The sequence below is a fragment of the Rhipicephalus microplus genome, chromosome 2 (genome assembly GCF_043290135.1).
Source record: "Rhipicephalus microplus isolate Deutch F79 chromosome 2, USDA_Rmic, whole genome shotgun sequence".
Lineage (NCBI taxonomy): Eukaryota > Metazoa > Arthropoda > Arachnida > Ixodida > Ixodidae > Rhipicephalus > Rhipicephalus microplus.
Window position 1 is genome coordinate 263,550,881 of NC_134701.1, and position 15,428 is coordinate 263,566,308.

Below are 15,428 nucleotides of genomic sequence, written 5' to 3' on the forward strand. Positions count from 1 at the left end.
GCTCGCCGGCCGTATTTCGTGCTCGTCCCATATACCGTCCAATGCCCGAACGGCACATCCTCCCACAAGTCGCCGCTCTGTACGGAGCTGTCTGCAGCGGCGCATGCCCCGTGCCGGCCGCCGTCCTATTGATTCTCCTTCTTCCTGCCGGGGCCTTTGTCGCGTGATTTTGTTTTCGCCGCCGCAGAGCTCTCTATACGTCGTGGCCAACCATTTGTTATTGGCCTCGTCATTAATACGGCCCGGCGTATTACCGTCCATTCGGCAGTGGCTCGGCGGGCGCGTCGCACTTGGCCGAGCGCGCTGCTTGCTTTCTTCCACCGCCTGTCCGCGAGGGCGGACGAAATGAATGTAGATTGTGGGCCGCGCCTCGCCTCCGAGCGATGAAGTTTGCGTCTGTACGGGTGTGCGTGCGCATGTATTGCCTGAGCACTCGCCCAGTCAGGCACATCATTTGTCCTCGTGCAAATACTCGCATGGACAAGCTCCTTTCTCGCCGTAACGAATGAAAAAGGGGCGAGAATGGCGAGGGGGGCGGGGGGGGGGGGTTCATATTTCTTTTTTTTTTCTTTTTTTGCTGAAGTCGTCGTATATGCTTGAAATGAGCGTGCTATAGGTTTATGACTAGCGAGTTCAGATCGAGATGACAGTGCTGACCAGCGCACAAAATATCTAAAGCTAAAAAGCGTTGTTTGGAAATTTAACCAAGAGAAAATTTTCGGATAATTCAGGACCTCTGTCTCACTTAGTTCCACTGAAAAATGAACAGTGATGGGAGGAAGCAGCACATGGACATTGATGACTGCTGGCTGAACTATTTTATTGATTCAGAACACAGTAACTTAATACCTCTTGGAAGAGATGACGCAGATGGTGTTTTTATGTCTGAAGAGGTGAGTTTAGCTCGGCCGACAATTTTGGATGCTTGAGTCACTCTCGTATCTCTTCTGTTGTTTTTGCTGAGCATGAGTTTAAATAGTTAGTTTTTTATTTCATCCATAGTTGATGTTCTATTTTGTTACGTGAAAGCAGACATAGTCACAGACAGGGTCACAGACAGGGGCTACCTATGGTAACGCAGCAATATTTTTGGTCGGTAAGCTCTTCAGCACAGATTATGACGCATCGCGTACAGCCTACGTGTACAGTGGAGCCTACCCACGGGGTACATATGAAAGTTCACTCAAAACAAGCAGGGAGAATATGTAATCTTGTCTCCTTTGTGTGCGTTTATGAATCTTGAATGATCATTGTTTTGGGAGTGAGCCGTAGGCCACCTAAATAGTCGTTTCGATAGCCGTTCATTTTTATGTACAAAGGTCAAACACTTGGTGGCGCCCGCGAATTCACCGGCGATCGCTTCGAATTTCCACATCGCGCGGCGGGGCCGTGTAACAAAGGCGCCGGTTGGTCGATTGATTCGTTTTGCCGGGCGCTTAGAAATTGTATTTCCTCCCACTCGCTTCCCTCCCTTCGCTCTCTTTCTTCTGTCCTCATTTTCTTGCTTGGACAAAACACATTGATCTTTCTTCATTCTTTTTTTTTCCCTATTCTCTCGTCCATTCTTGAGTCTGGTCTACAAAAAAAGTGCTTCGTTTTACTGCAGTTTCGCAGACGGCCAAGCAAAGGCGCGTCATTATTTCATTGCAGGTTGGCGCGCGAAGCGCTGCGCGGCAAACCGTGAGAGGAAGTGACTGCGGGGATACAAAGAGCGGGAAAGTATACAGGATGAACGACAGATGAAGAAAAAAGAAATTACTGCGGAGAAAATTCAGCAGCTAGAAGCGACTATAGAGAAGCGCCGTGTGCACGACGGCCTTTGTTACGCGGATTAAGCGAAAGGCCATTTGGTTAACGAAGGAGACGAGAGGGTGGTCTTCGCTGTATTGAGTGCCATGCCTGCCGCACAAAAGAAAAGGGAGGCCCGGACACCGAGCAGCGGCGACGGAATTTGGAACAAAAGAAATCAACTTTCCAATTGCCGGGTGAATAAACCGTCGCGTGTGTAATTTGATTGAACCTTCGAAACGCGTAGCGGGCACTTTCGTTTTTTTTTTTTTTTGCCTTCACTGTTTTCGCGCTTACTGTAAGCGGTGGAGTGAGAAATATATAATTTGGCCAAGGACTGCGGTTCGATAGTGACCGTTTGGTGACCGCTGGCGCACGCAACTCCTCGCGCCTGTCCATTGCACGATAACCCTTCCCTTTTTTTCTTTCTTTATTTTCTATTTTATTCCTTCTCTCTCTCTCTCTCTCTCTCTCTCTCTCTATCTCTCTCTCTCTCTCTCTCTCTCTCTCTCTCTCTCTATTTGTTTCAATACAAATGGGAGAAGTACAAAATGTGAAACGGCGTGTGTACTTGAAGTGAAATCACGAAAAAAAAAAAGGTGGTGTGAGCCGGCCGCACTCGTTTGGAGTAAATAGGAATTGTTTCCTCCGCTTGTTCACCAAGGCCGCTGGCTTTATTTGAAAGCACATTTGTCATACGGCGTTGCTTCTTTTTTTGCTTTTTTTTTCTTTAACGCCGCCTTCCTAATTCGCTCTCGGCAGCGGAAGTGGCGGCGGCGAGGATTATGTGGAGACCGGCGACTGTGAAAAGTGCGGCTCGTGGCCCCAGAAGTGGGAGACGAGCCATTTTTTTTTCGCCGCATCTAATGAGACCCCTGGAGAGTGTCCCTAATTGCGCTCCCGTTGTTCAGGCGGCGACGACGATCATAGTCTGTGGACGCTACTTCGATGAGCAATTTTTTTTTTTCAGATTAGTAAATTTCTGGTTCCCTAAATCTCGTGGGACAGAGTTTGCTACGCTAGCCTTTTACGGAACCAGGAAGTCGGGTTCTATAGCAACGGGTTTTGGTTCCGGTTGATCGAGCTGAGTATATAGCCTTTGTGTGGTATTTGTCTAAGCTTAGGAAGCGTGTTTCTTGTTTCGCTGTTATAGTGATAATAATTACATGGACCCGACGTGGTTCGATGGTGAACGTCGGGGTTTTTTTCATCGGCGTCGCCGTCATGGCTGTAAAAGTTCAAGCGGATAACGTCACCTCACGCATCGTTTGTTCTACCCACGGATAAAAGCGCTTAGGCGGTGGCAACGAACGCAGTTGAAACAGAGATCCGCCCGTCTCCGCCACTTGGAGGGCGCAGGCGATAATATTGCTTCCGCGTGTTAGACTTGTAGGCGAATCCTGCTCAGGCACAGAGGAAACGCCTCGCATGTTTTGAACGAGCAGGAGAAAATGTGGGCGAAAGTGTGGAGAGTGAGGGTGTAGCTGGAGTAGTAACTGTGAAGTTTGGTTCTAACCCTCATATTCTAGAATGTCCCTTCACTCAAAGCTTCTCTTTGACTTGAGAAAGTCCATGGGAGTGCCGTCTCTAGGCAAAGCAATCAAGCCACTGCATATCAGCGATCATGGGCTCCGAGATGGCGGGCGCGTGGTGGGAAACACGCCGCGCGCCCGCCATCTTGGAGGCCATGCAGCGATAATCTGCAGCGATTCTTGAAAAACGTAGTCATTTTCAGTCGAGCAGTGATGCAGTGCTCAACTCTGTCAAGCGAAAGACTAAATTCGAGTCAAAGAGCGTTTGTGAATACAGAGCTAAGGGTGCTAGGTGTCTTAGCAAGCGGGCGTGTACTTTTCTATGTGCTGCGCTCACAACGCGAAGACTGGGAAAATCACATCTCTCCATAGAGCGGCGCTATTCTCTTACACCAGCGTTTTATAGGGCTGCGTGAAATTAGATCCAAAAGTATTAGCTTCCAGCCTTATTATATAAAGTTTGCTGCTATCACCTTTATTGCTTCGTCCTTGCAGTAGAAATTGGATTTCTTTCCTCAGAACGTAGTAAAAAGTGTATTAGTAGTAGTTTCATTCCACCATTCCGCGCAGAGTCCCGGTTCAGCTTCTACTTGCGGTATCACACGTTAATGGAAATCAACACAGAATGTTCGTGTGTTGCAAGCGCTTTCTGGCTGAGAGCCATGGAGGCTGATCGCGAAGGATGCGGAGCCATGAACGAGACCACTACACGATACATATATAGGGCTGAGACCGTTCCTCCTGCATTATGTTGTAGCTTAACAATGAGTCAAGCTGCCTCGGTAAAGGTTCTTTATATCTATTACTTTCTTGCACATTTTTTACACGTGTGTGTGAGATCTAGTGATCAGTCTTGTGGAGGTATTACATTTGAGATTATAGTGACACGCAATCGCCAATCTAGACTGCTTGATATTTTCGCATTCATCACCCTTTCTGTTCCTGTACATTTTTGTTTGGCCCCGCCACGGCGGTCTAGTGGCTAAGGTACTCGGCTGCTGACCCACAGGTCGCGGGTTCAAATCCCGGCTGCGGCGGCTGCATTTCCGATGGAGGCGGAAATGTTGTAGGCCCGTGTGCTCAGATTTGGGTGCACGTTAAAGAACCCCAGGTGGTCAAAATTTCCGGAGCCCTCCACTACGGCGTCTCTCATAATCATATGGTGGTTTTGGGACGTTAAACCCCACATATCATCATCATCACATTTTTGTTTGTTTGTTTTAAAGCTTACTTTTCTCCCTGGTACAGTTTCATATGTTTTTGATGGCTCCTGTTCTATTTATCTCTTCATCTTATTTCTGTTTTCCCGGGCTGTACTCCAAGCTAGAGAGACAGTATATGGCTAAACCATCCATATACACTAACTCTACTCCACAATTATGATGCATTTCTTTGACTAGTTATTGCAACCGCTATGAATCCTTGCGCGTCCGGAAGGTCCACAACCCTTATTCATTAATAACACTCATTCGTTTGCTTCGTTCGCGCGTCGCGCGCATTCACGGAGTGAAACTCCTCTGTATATTTCTTTGTTGTTGTTGTTGTTGTTGTTGTTGTTGTTGTTGTTGTTGTTGTTGTTGTTGTTGTTGTTGTTGTTGTTGTTGTTGTTGTTGTTGTTGTTGTTGTTGTTTCTTACCACAGGGGTCAAGTAATATACTAATAAGCGCATAACCTGATGAGCTTTTCGTCTTGGTTAGCGTGCAAGCTGCATACGGCCATACATAGATTTCGAGGATTCGTTGAAACAGATTTCCCGCTGATCACTCTGCCGTTCCGGTCTCGGCGATGTTGTGGAAAGGGTGGCGTTTAGCGCTTAAGTGTAACGCGTGTGTGGGCCGCGTGCTGATGCGAGGTCTCGTCTTTTCTCTCTGTTGCAGCATCGTCAGCGACAGCAGCCTCTCTCGCCCCAGAGTCGGGGCCGTGCGGCGCCACCATCGACTCCCCGCCGGACCCGCCGCGGGGCTTCCGGCCCTGGATCTTGGCGCCCCCGGCTCTGAGACAGCAGTACTCGTCTCTACCGCCGCCACCGCCATCTGCCGGCGGACACCAGGCTAGGCAGCAGCAGCGCCCTCACGCCGCGCGCCAGGTAACAGCTCGTCTTCACCCCCGCGAACACTTTGCACACCGCTTGTTGGCATCCGTACGCCGGCCCTTTTAATTATTCACTTAATAGGCCGTGGTACACACTTCAGCGAGGTGCCAGCGGCACGCGTTGCCATCTCTCCCGCCGTCGGGCGAATGGATTAACGCGTGCTCTGTCTTGCACGTTTGTAATCCATTCGTGCGACTCATTCTGTGGCTAAGTTGCAAAAGTATAAGTCGATGACTGCCGCACTGTGTGTACTAATTATATTTGATAGCAGCATCCAATGACAGTGACAGGCTTCTCAGTTCCCCCGTTATGCCTGCGAGGATGTCGACGATCGTGGCTTCAACGGCCTTCAATCTGCTTCGCAAAAACGGTCAAGGTCGTGTAGTTTTGATGTTTGGGTTAAATTTTCGCATAAAATGACTACTTTACACAGGTAAGGAAATTTCTGGCTCGCTTGAATTAAGGGATGTAGATAAAAGGACTGTACAAGGGGTGGCATGCAAATAAAAGGAGGAGCGAGAAAAAATAAAATGTCGCGTGGGATGGACGTAAAGTTCGAGCGTCAGCGTGCAGTTCGCCCGATCCCGGTGGTTTGGTTAATGCTAAAAAGTAAACATGTTTGATCAAGGTACTATTGAGGCTCATTAAGTCACCTACAATATGAAGGCGTAAATTGGCCCGCTCGTCTATTACCTCCTCTACCCGACAACGGTGCCAGTCTGCTATATAAGTTTATATTGAAGATATATCTAGGCTGTCCAGAGAGCCCACGGTCAGGCTCGACCTACTCGTTCCCACGTGGGAGCGGCCTATGACCTTGCTTTGATTGATTGATTGATTGATTGGTATGTGGGGTTTAACGTCCCAAAACCACGATATGATTACGAGAGACGGCGTGCTCCGGAAATTTCAACTATCTGGGGCTCGTTAACGTGCACGAAAACCTGAGCACACGGGCCTAGAGCATTTTCGCCTCCATCGAAAATGCAGCATCCGCAGCCGGGATTTGATTGCGTGACCTACGGGTCAGCAGCCGAGTACATTAGCCAGTAGACCACCGCGGAGGGGCGGCCTATGACCTTCTGCCTCACGACGTTTTTCAACATTGTTTTGTGTATCAATATCTATGTCTGAAGTCGGGGGCTGTCTGTCCTGAATTAAGAGCAACATTCAGATTTGGCGTTTTCCGTTCCCGAAAGATCTGTTACCTGCGCACCACCCACTCTCCCTAACTTTCCCTTATTCCGTTTGCGTTCTTTTGTGTGCTGGACGGCTTGTGTTACCCAACTTTGAGTAAGCCACAACCAAACTCCTCTCCTATGTATAGTACTCGGCAAGGAAAACTTATTCCAGTACTCAGAATGCTCGAGGACAGAAGGAACAAGATATCACAGAGCACTCTACTTGTGTTTTGTACGCGAATAGGTGTAATAAGTACATAACGGAATTGATGTTTTAAGTGCAAGACGTAAATAACGTCTGATGTGTTATGTGGGTTTTTGGTCGCTGCCTTCGTTGTTTTTTTTTTCTGTAACAATCGCGCACAACACGATTTAATCAACTAGCCCACTGTCAAGTTGTTCTCCCGCTCTACTGTTGTTGAGAGTATCTTTCCGAGGCATAGATGCTTGAATAGCAGTTCGTAGAGGTGAAGCTTGTTGCGTGGAAAGGGGGACTTGACAGCCTGCTCTTTTGTGCGCAGTGTACGACGGAGCGTAGGACAGCCGGGCGGCCGGTTGCGCCGCCGCCGGCCGCTGGCCTGTCCTCGTCCGGATCGGAGTCCCCGGACGAAGAGGAAGAAGTCGACGACGACGAAGAAGACGAGGAGGAGAACCGCTCCGACGCCACATTCACCGGATCCGAGCTCGCGCTCGCACGAGACAGCACGCTGGTACTCCAAAGCAGACGTGCGTATTGCTCAACTTCTCGACTGTGTCGAGTTCCAATCAGAATGACCCGACTGACTGCCTTTCAGATTTCATATGCGATACAAAACGGGTTAGTGAGAGTGCTTGCGTATATAGCCTTCTGAATTCTATATTTGTGGTGGAGCTGTTTGTGGCTATAGACGAAACCAAACTTCGTCCAGCATATGGACGCAAAAGCTCCTGGATCGTACTTGCCATGAAAACTGGGCAAAGCCTACATATACTACTCACAACTAGTCCGCTAATGTTGAAAAAGAGAACGTACGGGTGGAAAACACCAATTAGGTTTCAAGATAGACTTCAACCAGATTTGATAATGTCTTTATAAAGAGTTTGAAATGACCCAATAATAAACACCGCGGCTGAAGGTTTCAGCTTTGCTGGTAAACGACTTGCGCAGAGTCGTCTTTTTCTTTTTGTATTCTTGTATTTGTTTGTTTTCTTTTTGTGTTTATTATGTTTGTATTTTTCTTTTTGTTTGCGTTCGTGTTTATTTTTAATACTGTTTTAAATAGGGTGCTTTTTTTCAAAATTTTTATTGTTATTCAGTTGATTTACGGGAGGGGAGGGGGAGATATACAGCGGCATTGAAGACATTTGGCCACTTTCACGCTCTGGTGATAAGTGCCGCAGTCTAGGCGGCGCCGAAACAGCGTGAACCGGACCAAAACATTGTCATGTGACAGTGTCACGGAATAAGGCGTATATATTGTGGGTTTCTTCGGATTTTCACAAATTTTCTTCGAAAGGATGTCGTATACAGTACAATGTACGCGACATGAAGCTGTAGTTAGACTAAGCAGGAAAGCAAAGGTGATCAGCTCCGGTAAATCTCGGGATTTGATTCGCATTTCACAGCCAAGGCGTTGCATAACAACACTGACATATGATCCCTCGAGCTTTCTTTCGTATCTTGGCATTAAAAACTCGGTCACCGCTTATTGCGCATTCTTCTTGGAGAGAACTGCAGTTTCTTCAAGCCGCCCTTTCTATCTTGTATTATATGCCATACACTCGACTTCAGGGAGCTCTTATTTATTCTGCTATCTTTCTCTCTCAGCCCAACGTCTTTCAGATAGGGAAATAAGACCTTCCATTTCAGACATCCAGGAAGTTGAGGGCAAGAAAAGAAGACAGTCAATGTTTACTTTCTCGAATTACCATGTTATCTTTTTTATGCCTCTTATTTTTATTTTTGTAACAGTTCGTTTCGTATTACTCTGTTCACATTTTACCGCGTCGTTGGTGTCCCATCTACAACGCCGCACTCGCCTCCGTAATAGGGTTTTTTTTTTTTTTTTCCTCGCCGGAAACGACGTTTTACGAAGCGGCCCGACGTCCACATTTCGACGACGATGCGCAAGCACCTGCAACACGAGAAGTTCGTCTGTCTTTTACGCGTTTCGAGCGAACGAAGCACCCGAAGAAAAGAAAAACGAAACATGCATAGACCTTACACGTGCGCAGTAATAACGTGGTTTTCTCCTGAGAACACTTACCTTTTCAAGGGGGCTCGCGTTTGGAAGCTTTTGCCCGCCCTGGCAGAGTAAGTGTGGTATTGCGTTTCGTAATGAGACCTCAACGCTTCGCTGTGGTCCTCGGTTCTTATACACACCGATGGCCAGAAAGAGTATCTTCATTGCGAGTTCAGATAAAGAGCTAGTACGTGCGTGTGTGTGTGCGTGTGTGTGTGTGTGTGTGTGTGTGTGTGTGTGTGCGTGCGTGCGTGCGTGCGTGCGTGCGTGTGTGTGTGTGTGTGTGTGTGCGTGCGTGTGTGTGTGCGTGTGCGTGTGCGTGTGCGTGTGCGTGTGCGTGTGCGTGTGCGTGTGCGTGTGCGTGTGCGTGTGCGTGTGCGTGTGCGTGTGCGTGTGCGTGTGTGTGTGTGTGTGTGTGTGTGTGTGTGTGTGCGTGCTTCTGTGCTTGCGCTCTTTCGTGCTAACAGTGACCGGCTGCGCGCTAACTCAGCACAAGCAAGCGCACGGTGAGATCAGCGTTAGGGCCGGGCGCTGGAGTTTTCGGGCAGGGTCGTATAAGAGACTTGCGGCACTGACAATTACGACGTCTTGGTATTATCGCATAACCGGCGGGCACGGAGCCCTCTGGAGGCTGGCTGCCCCGGTATACACTCGACCCCTTAGTCCCTCGTAATCCGCCTAATTGCGCACCGTATATGCTTAGTAAGGAAATAGAGAAGAGGCGGAGGGTGAAGGGGCATCCATGCCATCATTAGCTCTCTCTGCACCAGGGGTGTAATTATCTTAGCACACCCCCAAGGCAAGGAGTGCCGGGTGTGGCGTCAGCTTTCGCTCCGGGGTTAAGCAGCAACGCGCATATGAACCCGCCCTCGCTATCGCAGCGCTGGCGTTTCATGGCGGTGTTCGCGCTCTGTTAGGAATAGCGCCGCGACTCCTGCAGCCTTTTGTATTTTTGCGCTTCCTCAAGCACGGGCAGCCGCGCTTTGCGAGCGACTGCATTATAACGTGGCAGGTGGCTTCAAGTTCGCAGTTTTCACGTCGTTTCCGGTTTCATACGTCGCAGTTCGAGAATGGTGAAATCCGATCTCGCGTCGCTCGTTAAGGTTCTTTACTCGGTTTGCGGTCGCTTATGAAATGATAAATATTCGAGTGTGTTTTTTTAGTTTTTTGTTTTTCGAGGCGGTGCTGCCTTTTGTTCGAAGGGATGCCGCGCTTCGCGGTCGCTGTTACGAAACGCTAGAGTGTCGTGTTCTTCCTGGAAAGTGCCACTCGCTTCGCAAACTTCCTACTTTCTTTCATTTTGTTTTGTCTTTTCTCTTAACGCGTGCTTATGCTCGTAATAATGGCTTTAGTAGGAAACTACCACTCCTATTTTCCGGCGTTATAATTAGGTAGAATGGGGCGCTTAAGAATCTATTTTAAAATTTTAGTAAAAAAATCTAAAATATACCTAAATAGCGCAGCTTAAGAACTTCTGGCTCTCGACCATTGCGAAATCGAAAATGCATGAAGCGCCGCAAAAATTTCTGGGTGCGCCGCATGATGCGTACCTTCGCAGTTTAGGAACTGGTATCCCTGAGCACTATTGTTATATTCAAAGATGTCGGGCAAGATCGCCGTTTAGGGATTAATGTCACATTTGGAATATGCGATTAGTGACTGGATACTACCGTTGTGTTGCATTGTGTTGAAGTAAATATACATATATGCCGCAAAAGTCGGAATGCGTACTTACGTTCTCCGTGCATGATTGAGGTTGACAAATGGAGGCAGGGCTTTGAATTGTCATTAAGTTCAATATTTATTATTTGCTTTTACCGAAAAAGCGTTTCCCAGCACTCGCTTCGTGATCTCACGATTCAGCCAAGTTGTGCTTAATTGCTCCGGGTGCAGATATTTACAAAGTGAATTCTTCGACACAAGGTAAGGGTTATTGAGACTTTCCACTAAAGGTATAAACGTCACACTTTGACCTTTTATCATGGCCGAAAGACGGCGCGGTCGGTCGGTCGGTCGGAAATATTGTGTGACACCAATATTAATATAGTTTAGCGCACAGCGTCGAGTATACATTGTGACTTTTAACCCTCGGAAAATGAAAAGGGGTTGAGAACCTTTGTTTTCACGGCGTCGAGCAACACTAATTTCGAATACGCGGGAACAGTGCATATGACGCCCGCTTCTCTGTCTTTCTCTCTCCCCTTTTTTCATCTATCAGGCCATGAACATGTTTTACATACAGTTATTGTAACCATTCGCATTTTGACTGTGAACCATGTGTTGCGGTTCGCGATTGCGACTAAGAGACTATACGAGTTCGTGCGCCAACATCAACGGGCAGGAAGCGCGCCGCGAAAGAGCGCGAGACGCTGTCCTTGATGTGACGACGGCCCTACACCATGCAACTCGCCGGGTGAACCTGGACGTGACACATGGTCCGGACACTCTTGTACCGAAAGAGTAGGCACCCCGCACAGATTCTCCCCTTCTCTCTCTCTCTCTTTCTCTCTCTCTCTTGAGTCAAGCAGCTTCCGCACTCGCTATCCCTCTCGCGTGCCGCGGAAGAGTTCTCCTGCGGCGGTGGCTGCACTGCACCGCAGGCAGCAGATGCCACTTTCGCTCGTGGGACGCCCTCACCACTGCGTGCCCCAATTTTTTTTTCTCCTCTCATCTTTTGTTTCTGTCCCGTCAGCGCAAGTACGCGCGCTCGTGATGGAAAGGCGCGCTCGTCGGAAGGGTGTGCAGGCAGGCAAGGCAGCTGCTGAAGCGGCTGCGGCGCTGTTGCCAGGGCCGGATGGTCGGTTGTATCCCTGTTTTGGACGTGCCCTGGTGAGCTCGCGAGCCGGGCGTCTTTTCTTAATTACGCTGTTAGGTAAATGCGTCGCGGAGATTACGGGCTTGTCCGGCTCAGCCGGTGCGTGTCAGCGCCACGCTCGCGTTGTAGTCACGAAACTGCTCGCGCGTCGGGCTCTCCTGCACAGCCCGCACGACATCCTAGGAAACGGGTTCGCAGGGTAGGGGGGATTGGGCGCACGCCTGAGCCGATTACAACGACGTCTGTCGGTTGTTCTTGCGTTGCAAAGCGAAACCGGTGCCAGCAGCTGCCGGCTGGCAACTGAACTGACATGACTTGGACGCACTGCCTCCTCCCTTCTGCGACAGGTGGCAAGGCTCATTTGGAGAGCCTACGGACGCCTGCCTTCTAAGGGCATCGGGTTGCGTTCATAGTGTTAGGCAATAAGGTGACCCTGAAGGCACGAATCTGTAAGGCAGCGAAACAAGGCGACGCGGGAATTTTACATAGAAAAACTACAACATTGTCGGTTGTTCCCATCAGAAGAGAAGTTTGACACATAACTACGTATAGTTCCGGGCTATACGTAGCCGAAGCAAGTTCGATCATGCGAGAAACCGACACAAACTAGTTTGGGTTGAACGGGAAACATGCGTCGGAAACTAACGAAGAAAACAGCCTCTTACCGTGAACAAAACGCCGAAAGAAATTGGATCGAGACAAAGAATGGGAAACATGTTAAATCTTTTTTGATGAATTGTTTCTTCGTTGTCATTTATCAACGGGCAATATAGTGTCATTTATCTGATACTTTCGAAACACCTAATCATCTGCAGGGCCAGTATAGCACGCGACACGATCTCCCTTGATCTACTGTATCAAAGCTATGATAGCAAAGAACCATCGATAAGGTTGGCGTTGGCTTATAATTGTATGGCTAAATATCGGGTGCAATAAGGACATTTGGTGTCTAAAAAGAGCATTTACCATCGCCTATATTCCTTATATTCAGCGGACTTGAACGAATGTGAGAAGAAAATTGTGCATATTTCATTTGTCGGGAAGTTTAACAGCGACAAATAATATTGTACCGTGGTTATATCTGTGTCTCAAGGCAGCCATTTTTTTTTTCATTTGAAACATACAGCTGGTATAAACTTAGAAGTTTCTTACCTGGTGGTCACGTAATCATGTTATCCTTCACAGGGTTTCATTTGAGATCCCCATTATAAAACTTTTCCACGATTTTCGCGTTATCGCTTCGGGCACTGTTAGCGCATAATATACGTGTTTCGACGCTTCAGTAGTTGCACTGAACGATCTAACTGCCCTAATAAGCCTTCGTGGGGCTTGCAAGGGGCGCAATTCTCGCGATGTGTCTTTGTGTGTTTTGTTTCATCAGATTTCATCGACAGAAAACAAAACGGAATCCAAAGCACAAAATAGCATGCAAGATTTTCCAGCTCTCTATTGGGCAGTTCTGCTACGGTCTTGGGTCCCTCTTTCGGCTACGTGAGTTGAGCAGCGATCGAACAAACCTTTCTGTAGTCGCGGAGCTTCTGAATTGTCCATTATCATGCTGCGATTCCTCCCCGCTCAAAAATTCCTTGTGCACACTGTACACCCTTCTTTTGTATTTTATTCTTCTTGGGTATTACCACACCACCTTACCGGCCAGCCCTTACCGCAATTATTTTCAACGGCAATTTTCTATTCGTTCTTTGCTGGTGTCTGAAAATAAGCAGAAAACTTAAGCGAATGAATAAAAAAAAGTACTTTTAGATGGATTGTACTCGCCCTCCAAGAGTTGTAAATCATCATGCATACAGTCTTCACCGTGTTCCGCGCCCGGTTTTTCTCAAAGCTCCGGGGCTCCTCTTATTCCTCTTGGTCATCATCTTTTGTTCTGTGCCTCCGAGTTATTTCGGTGCTAATTCATTTTGTTTCTTCTCGTCTATCGTACATCGTGCCCAGCGTGACGCGAAGTCCAACGAAGAGTGCGACTGCTGCGCTACCGAACAAAGTTCAGCGCCCCGGAGACGAAATATCGCTGAGCGTTCACGTCTCGCGGTACGTTTAGGAGACGACGAAATGCCTCGAAGGCCCTGCGGCAGCGGTGGGTGGGCGGGCTCGCGGAAGCAAGCTTTCGTGCCGGCCGGCTGTGAAGAAGGCGGCCGAAAAGGAGTCCGTGGCGGGCGCTGTCGCAGAAAATCTCTTTCGAGAGCCCACGATGAGGCCGGGCGAAATTAATCGAGAAGACGAAGCGCAGCGCTGATCGAAACTTCGGCCTCAACTCTGAGGACTTGAGAAAGAGAGACTTATAGAGAGAAGAGGGGGGGGTCAGGAGTGGATCTCACGCCGAGCACAGAGGCTTTGGATGGCTAGACGAAGAAGCAACGGCTAGCGACTCGGGAAATGAAAGAAAACTGTGCCGAAAGAAATAAGCGGCGGAGAAACAAAGGTCTTCGCAGCCGCGCAGCGTTCGAGTATGAGCTCCGTTTTCTTTCTTTTTTTTTTTCAGCGCTTGATTCGCGGCTCTTGAAGCGCGACCCCTCGAAGTGGTGCGCTGTTTTAAGCTTGATTGGTGCTGCTTCTGCTGCTACCGCCTGCGAATTCGAAGTGCTGGTGTGTGCGGCGCGTGGAGATGGTAATCCGGCGTTGTTCGCGATTGAGTTGAGGCGGGCTTTCGGGGTCTGCGCGCAAAGATTAAATGAGAAAAGTGTGTTCTCGCGTGTGCGCGCGCGTTTGAGAGAAAGAAAGAGACTGTGGGAGAGAGAAGCCGATTTGCTGAGAGAACGACCAGCTCCAGCTTAGTTTGATATTTTTCTTTACTCTTTTTTTGTTTCTGACTTACTACACGTTGTCGTTTCCCTCCATTGGACCAGGCTCTATCAAACTGCCGATCCCGTGACAAAACGAAAGCGTGCGTGACGACGGCATTGAGCGATTAGATTTTTTTTTTTCGTCGCCGTGTCTGACAAATGGTGTCCAGCACGCTCCTTGTCATTCGGCGGTCGTGCGCGCTGTGCGCGACACCTCTCGTGCAAGTATAGCCACGTTACACACGAAAAAGAAATGTTCGCCAATACTCCTATTTGAACGTTCGCCCATGATCACGTCGTTTTAGAAGCCACGAACAGGTTTTGCTTGTTCGTAAACACATTTTTCTTTGCGTATTGTTCATCTACCAGGTTGCCGAAAGCGTAACCGTGGGTGGCTTTAGAGGTAGAGCTTAACTAAAGCATAGAGCTTATTTGAAGCAAAAAGGAAAACTAAGTTATTACTACAGTAATCACTCGTGTTAAGCTCGAGATGACAAATCATATTCTAGCCTCGTTCTCCTGTAAGGTAGTATCCGTGGTGAAGTAGTCATTCATATGCAGCCGTACGCTATCCGTGTCATTCTTCCTGATATGAGGCTACAGGCTGCATTGATTACTGATCCTAACGGCTGAGCTCAGAGTTGTCCGCAAGTTGACAGTTTGGTTTTTTAGTCTCACGATCCACCACATGCATCAGCTTTGTGTCAAGCAGCATCTAGGGGGTATGTGCCGCAGGTATTGGACAAGCTCCACCACTAACCTCCTTATCACTAAATCCTCATCATCTAAGCTTTTTGAGCAGCCCAGGTGGTGGCTAATGCCTGTCAGATTCGCTCAAAGTGCTGCCTTTTGATAGTAATCGACAATTACGCTGAATTTGGCGTCACGTTCATTGCGCCATCAGATTTATTGTCACTGTGAACCATAACTCTAGAATTATACAACATGGTGGTGCTGGGCAAGCCTAGAGTAGCATTGTTGGGCTATACTATCAATA

At 48.3% G+C, this 15,428-nt stretch overlaps 1 protein-coding gene across 1 annotated transcript in view; it reads left to right on the forward strand.

Moving 5' to 3' along the window:
• Positions 1 to 15,428, forward strand: part of LOC119170052 (teneurin-m-like) — a 266,382-nt gene that overhangs the window by 209,704 nt on the left and 41,250 nt on the right. Inside the window, exons 3-4 of the mRNA XM_075885958.1 lie at positions 5,198 to 5,406; positions 7,115 to 7,319. Of these exons, the coding sequence (XP_075742073.1) occupies positions 5,198 to 5,406; positions 7,115 to 7,319 (414 nt within the window). The remainder of the gene's footprint in view (positions 1 to 5,197; positions 5,407 to 7,114; positions 7,320 to 15,428) is intronic.